Source organism: Pavona decussata, unplaced genomic scaffold (genome assembly GCF_977016875.1).
Source record: "Pavona decussata unplaced genomic scaffold, jaPavDecu1.1 SCAFFOLD_133, whole genome shotgun sequence".
NCBI classification, from domain to species: domain Eukaryota; kingdom Metazoa; phylum Cnidaria; class Anthozoa; order Scleractinia; family Agariciidae; genus Pavona; species Pavona decussata.
The window spans coordinates 2,379,113-2,387,500 of record NW_028145546.1 but is presented as its reverse complement, the minus strand read 5'-3'; the positions used below and the strand labels follow the sequence as shown (position 1 = coordinate 2,387,500).

The 8,388-nt window shown below is 38.9% G+C and overlaps 2 protein-coding genes across 2 annotated transcripts in view; both read right to left on the bottom strand.

The window, feature by feature from the left end:
- Positions 1–2,123, bottom strand: part of LOC146468195 (C-C chemokine receptor type 1-like) — a 3,414-nt gene extending 1,291 nt beyond the window's left edge. The window contains exon 1 of the mRNA XM_085125003.1: positions 1–2,123. This exon is cut by the window's left edge and continues 1,291 nt beyond it. Coding sequence (XP_084981129.1) covers positions 1–731 — 731 coding nt within the window. The 5' untranslated portion in view covers positions 732–2,123.
- Positions 2,124–2,596: 473 nt separating this feature from the next.
- Positions 2,597–8,347, bottom strand: LOC146468194 (uncharacterized). The gene is made up of 9 exons (XM_085125004.1): positions 7,927–8,347; positions 7,805–7,842; positions 7,313–7,350; positions 6,660–6,797; positions 6,154–6,360; positions 5,128–5,242; positions 4,438–4,484; positions 3,539–3,637; positions 2,597–3,033 (listed from the first exon to the last, which is right to left on the bottom strand). Exons 1-9 carry the CDS (start codon positions 8,083–8,085, stop codon positions 2,756–2,758), a joined length of 1,119 nt encoding a protein of 372 aa, XP_084981130.1. The 5' UTR covers positions 8,086–8,347; the 3' UTR covers positions 2,597–2,755.
- Positions 8,348–8,388: the final 41 nt, after the last annotated feature.

Genomic DNA, 8,388 nt, shown 5'->3' with positions numbered 1-8,388 from the left:
ACTTGTGAGTTGATAACTTTACTTCTCCCTCTCTGCCACAGAACTTTTAAAATCTTGCCGTAAGCCGCGGCCATTAAGGTTAGAGGGATTAGAAACGCAAAGAACAAAAACACGCTTGATGAAATCTGAAAGGGCAGCCCTGGACTCGAGAGGCAGAGCTCGTATTCTTGTTTGTCAGCAGTGGCATTCCAGCCAGTTTTCGTGTATTTCATACTGTACAGGAAAGGAGACGAACAAACGGCCGCGTAAAACCAAGAAAATATCACCACATTTCTGCTGTATCTCCACGTTATGTACCTCGCCTTTATGGGGTGAACGATATGAAAATAACGATCAAATGCAATTCCCAGCAGCAGCATAAATGTAACAGCTAGTGTCGTGTAGGTACCGAATGCTCCAAGCTTACAAAGCGTATTGCTGCCATGTTTTACTTCCAGGTTTTCAACGGTTATCAGCAATGGTGCGAGAGCAATCCGGAATAGGATGTCCGTCAACGCCAGATTGAAGAGATGAAAGTTTGAAAAGTTCTTTAGCAGGCGCTTCTTGCGAAGGAGAACACCACAAACAGTACAGTTAGCAATGATTCCAATCAAAGCCAACAACAATTCCAAACTTAACACAATGTATGAGAATATGTCATATCTCCGATATTCTGGAGCGATATATTTTTCATATAACCTTTCATTCTCGTTTGTCTCGTTCCAATTGTCTCCATATTCACCGCCACTCATTTTGAGCAATAATTAAACACTTCAACAGTTGAAGGGCACGCTTTCTTTGGTAAATGTAAATACAAGCTTCAAACTAAGCCGGCTTCAGGATTTAAAATTGCCATTTGCCTCGATGCTTTAAAACAAAGCCTTTTTCACAGCGCTGTAAACATCAAACGATTTATCAGTGATTCGAATAAACGACCAACCGCCTGCGGGGGTTTTCATTTAAACGATCTGCATTAAAAGGAACGTACTTATGGCAACTAAAGTATCGCAAAAACACTCTGCAAGCTTCTCAAAAAAGGATATTAATTATTCACAGTTTCAGGGCAAGAGTCATAATTACATCAATTTTAAGATATTCGGTAAATGCGCTTAATAGAGATCATTCAATTCATGGAGCGTAGGGTCTGAAACGTTCAAATCTTTATGAAAATTATATTTTCAACTAAAATGGACGTTCTTTAAGTATACGTTTTAGAATTTGTAACTTGAAAAACGTGATGTCTTGAGCGCGATGACTCAACATATAAAGCAGTCTCTATTTCTAAAACAAACTTTAATCTGTAAGCTTTATAAAGAGTGCAGTACAAAGATGTTCAGAAGGCATATTGAAACTATTGAATCTGATTACTTTCGCTCAGCCGCTCAGGTTGTCGAAGCGTTAGTATATGTCGCCTACAGTTGTCGTTCTCATCCTACAGTTTACAAAAACCACAATTTATTTTATTTTTTATTTTTTTGTCCACGCTACGACAAACGCTGTCTATAAAAACAAACAAAGTGTTAATGGATAAAGGTAATGATTGTCCAGCTAAAGAACTCAGGGTAAGGTTCTTCCGAAAACTGTCAAGATATTTTAGTTCTGCCTGATTTTTTCTACAGCTGGCTGTTCCCATCAAACCATTAGTTATTGACAGGAAAGATGACAAAGTAAACATCTCGAGTCGACAAGTTTACTTCACATGTTTATCAAGCAATATACGTTTCATTACCTAAAGCTAACAGCAAGTTTAAAGGGGGAGTATCATGGGGTTTTTGATATCTTTTGTTAAAAATGATGAAATAAGACCTTCAATCACCTGCCAAATAATTCTAGAATGACGAGAGGAACGAAATCAACCAAGAGACTATGCGGTCATAGTCTCTTGAATCAACTCAATTCTTGAAAGAAACAACTCGTGTTCTGTTCTAGTTCATTTTGGAAAGAAAAATGCGAGAACTTGAAAAACATTAGCCTAATATTTTTCAAGTTTCAATCCAAACCGGCCTTCTCTGTCTCTGGTCAGAGGCACTAATCAACAGTTTTATTGCACTGGGGTGATAATTTTTCACAAACTTGACAATATTATTTCGTTGTTTCTGCTGACAGTCAAACATTTTGGGTTTTGAAATGGCAGCAAATTTTCGTGATACTTCCCCTTTAAACTGAGTTCCCTCGAAGCTGCACTTATGAAGAAAAATGAAACGTCGGTTTTGACAGTGACTATTAGATCGAATGCAGTCCTATTCGGCCGAGAAACAACATATAACGACATCCTTTATTTAAACACGATAGTAGTTCAAGCAACAGAATTAAAACTAAAAAACTTAATACCCGTTAAGCTCTTTCTTTGCGTTTGAATCGAGGTGGTGTTGAAGTCTAGTTGTTTGATAAAATCGTCCTTTCTGACTTTGGTAAACGAGAATTAACTTTATAAGGAGTTAGTTATGAGGGCCGGCCAAAAAACAACTGGCGTCGGGAGCTTCTCAAAGGAGCTTGAAACCAACAACAAGGTATGGGGCGAGTCAAGAAGAAAAGCTACTCAATCAACAGCGGAAGTGGAAGACTACAGTACACACCCTATGTCCTCATGGGACGAAGAAGGATAAGACAAGTCAAGTCATGATTACGGCAATTAAGTTTATTAATATGTTTATCTATAACAACTTTGAGGAGGAAACTACTGCACAAGAGGCAACTATCTGTCCCTGGACGTTACGCACGCTCCGCTCTCACTTGCAAAAGAAAGCCCTGGACCTAGGCTAACGCTATATACTTCTCAGTCAGGCGTGTCACGCAATCTACACACTTCATCTAAACAGCTCTTGGAGCAGCAACAGAAGACAAACGAGCACCGAACATCACGCAATCTCTGTAAGTTGTCTGAGTTTGGCTTCACAACTCGCAGTGCCGTGGCAGCGCTTTCTTCCAGGTGGAATGCCGCTGTGAAGTACGGACTGCAGCAGGCAAAGCAGTGTCCAGTCGGTGTGGTCAGTAGGTTGGTCACGTGAGAAGGTAGAAGAAGCGACGAAAGGCTGTCATCGGTGAATGACTGAACTGAAAATGGAACAAAACGATGACCACATGACTTTTTTTCATGGTTTCTCACCGCAGAAATTGGCTGGGTTAGAAGTGAAACGTGAAAACGGATATACATGTGGCAATGCCCTTTAACAAAGGGCTAACGCTCGAACCGCACAGGCCTGGAAAATCTGCCTGGTACAGTTAAACCATGATATAACGAAGTATGTATGGTATCGCGGGTCAGTTATAGACAAAACTCCGACAACACGAATTTGTGGGAAACCGACCAAAATCGTCGCTATATCGGGGCTTGACTAATACATGTAATTAATCTAATAAATTTTGAGAAGTGGACAGAACTGATAAGAGACAACGCTGATAAAGCGGCGTAGAGGCTACTATCGTGCCATCTGGCAACAAATAATAAGCTGTTAACGCAAATTTACCGTCTTTTACAATTGAATCTATTAGGATTGAAAGCAAAAGCACAGAGTACGAGTTCGCTAAGATTTCATACATAATTAACACTATATCTCACCAAGTGGATAGACTGCCCTAAAGCACAATTCCATCAGAGGGGGAATGCTCTCGTCGTTTTTGTCAAGGGTATGCCTCAAACTTAGAATTTTTGGTAGCTCTGTCGGAAGAAATATTAATGAGAGACATGAAACGGTAAGAAGGAAATGTTAAACCGTTGACGCATTGAAAGAAACTGAACGTTTGCTTTGTCAAGTACCATTTTTGACAAAAATAAGGACACAAGCTTCAAAGCATTATAAGCATTTGGACAGTTTTCTAATTAGACTGTGAATAAAGACTTTTAAAATATGCACTACCTGGGGTGTGAAAGGACTGATGAATGATGATGATAACAATGGTCAGGACAGCCGTGATAATAATGATGATGATGATGACGACGACGATGGGAAAATGTGGCAACTTTTGTCAAAAAACAGTTCTTGTTCCTGAGTTGGAACGAATTTATGAAGCCATGTACAAAAGAGAGTAAAATAATAGCAAGGATTGTTGCTATCATGGGACAACTAAAAAGGGGAGGAAGGAACAATGTATTAACAGTATGCAAAGGGGGGTGGATTCTGCCCTTGCCAGCTTTGAACCTTTTAAAAAATTTGAGCAAACACCACCAGAATTCGTGACTTTTTCAGGAAAAAATTCTGTTTAGTACATGTAGGTTTATGGCCACTAAATCTGATGGGAACAAAAATCTGACAGTCCACGAATATTCCTGTTTTAAATCTTCTATGAACAAAAAATTGCTTTCTTGCAGCAACTTTATGTTTTTAGATGGTACTTTTTGCTCAATTTTCACATTCTCTTGAAGTTTGACAAAATCCTGAAATCCAACCCTGAACCCCAGAAGAAAAGAAAGACTGGTGTAGTTAGGGCTAAACAACAACCATTTATGATTTAACTTACCACAGGGGTCGCTTTGATGACTGGGAAGACCTTCAATGGTACCAATGCTGTAGTAAATCACGATTATCAGGATATATATTAAAAAGCAGGTAAATAATTCCCAAATTTAGACTGACTCAGAATCGAACAAACCAATGTTTAATGGTCTTTGTTGTCGCTGCTGTTGCTGCCATTGTTGCTGCTGATCATGTGTTGTCCTTTTCCTTTCTTTTTGTTTTTGTTTGTTGTTGTTGTTGGTTGGTTGTTTGTTTGTACATGTGTGTTTTTTTTTGTTGTTGTTTTTTTGTTTTGTTTTGTTTTGTTTTTCTTTTGTTAAGCTTGTCCTGTTTGATTTCTTGTTTGGTTCAGTATATCTCGAACATACCTTAATTTTATATACATGTAATTCTCTCTTGTACATTAATTCTAGGCTCTACAAACATTTCCTACATTTTCTAATATCCCAATAAAGCTCACTGTCATTTCTTTGCTTACTTTGCTGGTGGTCAACTAGAAAGCCTTTGCTACTTTGACCACCACACACATTTTATAATCTGTACTGTAATTATTTTATCTTGTAATTATCTGTTGTAACCAATACTTTTCTTTCTATGTTAATTTTATGTAAATAGTGTGAAATAAATGAACCATGAACCATGAAATTTCAACCAATTGTAAGGTAGTAAAGGCGGTATTAGGAAGGAGTCTTACCAGCTTAAACCAATGATTGTCAACTGCTCCATTTTCAGTAGTGTGGCTGGCAACAGATGAAGGTTGGTGTTGTGATCCAGTATTAATGATTCAAGTGAGATGAGTCTATTCACATCTGTAACAAGATCCAGAAACTGGCTTTAAGTGGTCCATTTGAGTGATCTGTTCATCTAGCAGGCCCACAGACTCTTCCCAGCCATTATATCTTAGGGGTATAGAATGGTCCTTGTAAAATAATGGGTCTCAGCAAATTTTCTGCGTGTCTCGAAATTTCGGCGTCTCAAACTGGAGTCTCGGAATCTCAAGTTCGTAAAAAATAAAACGGGTCTCGGAATCTCGCATTTTAAAATTTCAATCTCGGAGTCTCGCAAACCAAGCGAAAATTAAGTCTGAATTAACCGTCCTAAACTGACAACAAACAATAATCTTGAAAAACGGCTCAACATCGCAATCACTTCTGCAGCTTCTGTGAAACATGTAAGCTTGGATAAATTCTGCTCGTAAATTGCCGTACTGTGCTTTTCGGCAGTGTTAGTAAAAAACACGTTTTGCATCGCGACATCACGGGCTCGGATTTAGAAAAAGTAGTTAAGCCTCGGTCTCGGATTGTAAATGAAGGTCTCGGCGTCTCGGCGGGTCTCGGATTTTACCATTCTATACCCCTTATCTTATGCAAATCATTACATTATGCAAAGCTTCTTGGAGAGGTGCCCAGGGGGCGGGGGTACTCCACCGTAAGCTATATATTAATTACGTATGTGTGGAGTAAAAGGGAATGGTTTGTGAACCTTTTTGGTCTGAAAATGAGTATAGATTTTAACCATTTTGGGACGAAAGTCTGAAAACAGGCATGGATTCTAGAAATCAGGTCTGAAAATGAGTACCAATTTATGGCCGGGCTAGGTGTGAAAAAAGGTATCAGAAAAGTTCATACTTTGGTCCCAAATAGGATGAGCATTTAGAGAACTGAGCCACACACCCTCATAAAAAATTCAGAGGAGACAGGCATTAGGTTTTATTACTTACCTTGGGGTATCGTGCTAAGTTTATTTCCACTTGCGTAAAGCTCAACTAGTCTTTTATGTCTCATTAACTGACGTGGAATCTTCTGAATGGAATTCCCATCAACTGAGAAAATCTCAAGGGATGTACAATTACAAAGTTGCCATGGTAACCACTCAAGCTTGTTGTTCATGACATTGAGATCCCGCAAATTTGTGAGATTTCCCAGTTCTGAGAGAAAAAACAAAACAAAACAAAAATTGAAGTAAAACTGGAGCTAGAAAATAAAGGGGAAAGTTTAATTGGCCACAATAATAAAATCAAACAATCTTGTGATATCAGTTTTTTGGACATATTTGAACTTGCAGAGAGCCAAAATAAGAAATTGAAAATAGGTTTGCATTTTATTGACTCTGTCTTCCTGATTTAAAAGAAAAAATTGCTGTGACTATCCTGTGTGTTCTCATTCCTGACCAGAATGATGCTAATTGAATGCAGTCTAGGAAAATAATTCACTTTTGAGCAATTACCTTTGGGTAGAAATGACAGCTCATTGTTTGCAAGATGCAGTGATACAAGGGACTTCAACTGACTGATGGCAGGAGTTAGATTCTTTAGGAAGTTGTTGCAAACATTAAGCTTTTCAAGCAACAAAAGTTTTCCAATTCCTGCAAACATAAATGAACAAATTATATCAGTCAGTATTGGAAAGTCCAAGATAGAAAGGAGAGGCCAGATGCCAAAAGAAAAGATGGGAAAAGAACAAAGAGAATACTGGAACTGTGACTTAAAGTAAGACAGAATGTATGAGGTAGTAGAAAACGGAAACAGTGGGGGAAATAGCCATAACTGGACCTCACAGGCACAGCCCAGCCTAATGTCTCACTGGGAACGAAGACGACTACTGTTATCTGTAATTCAAGCTTATATTGAATATGCTCTACTTGTGAAAGATTTTGAAAGCCTTGTACATAAATAAATGCCTGCCTTCCTTAGAAGGTATCCTCATAATAAGCTACAACTGTGCATAGTTTGACACTGAAGAGCTTGTGGTATCAGAAAAACATATGCTGACTTTGATCAGTTTTGTACAGGATTCCCACCCTCTGGACCTATACCCTTCCTGCAGGCTAGCCTATCCTTATATTTAGTGCTATGAGATAGGTGCCTTAAACAAAAATACCTTCTGGAAGTTCATGGAGGTTGTTGGAATGTAAGTACCTGCCAAAGTAAGGAAAACAAGATAAATTACACTTGCCAGTCATGGAGTAATCCATGTCAGTGATTTACAAAACACAAACTAATTATTAGACAAAGTATTGCAGGCCTAGTAATGGTGAGGGGGAAGGCAGGGTCCCTGCCTCCCCCCAAAACTGCCCAAGCCCTGCTACTGTCCAATCCTTGTTTCTGTTTCCATTTTCACTGGTTAATTTCCACCTCTTTGCACCATTTCTTTCACAAACAAGAATTTTTCCACATTTCTCCCAATCCCCAGCTGTCACTTAAAGATCCTGCTTCCCTATTTTGTGTCATGTTCCTGCACCACCAGCTCTTGCCCCGCCATCACCCCACTGCCACTCCCCTTTATTAAAATTATAATGCTTACTAAATGTAGTCCATCTGTGGTGCATGCTAAGTACATCGTGTTGTAAATATATTATATTGGATAACTTACAGTTCAACTAGATTTTCAAGTCTCCAGATATCTGCTGGCTAAAGGACAAAAGTGCAACTGATCAATAGCGAGGTTATCCACGTAAACCTGTAATCAGTTCTAAAACAATCAGCTCCTCTTACCAGTTTCGTTAGGATATTTCGCTTCAAATAGAGCTTCTTTGTCTTGGATAAAGTTAAAAGCTCCTCAGGTAATTCACTAAGCTTGCGATAATTCAAATAAAGGTTTGTATATCCTTGGCATCGAGCTTCCAAAATCTCTTCATGTACAGCAGCACACATTAATGAATGTCACCAACGCAAAATGGCGAAAAAATTTGAGGAGATGTGCTAAAAGCACTGTTCTCCTCCGCCATGTTGAAAACTCATCAAACGCGGGCTCATAAAAGTTGTGACTGGCGAGTGCACAAAACTCGTCCTTAGCTTGTTTGTCTGATTGGGTGAATCAGTTCTGACATGAAACGATGGAAAAAGATTTGTGAGGCTAAACTGCATGTAAAGAGGCTGCAAGTAATTTTAAAAGTTTGGTTTAAAAGTGATATCATGTACACTAGTACCCAGTCTTATGCGTTCTTTGGTCAGCAG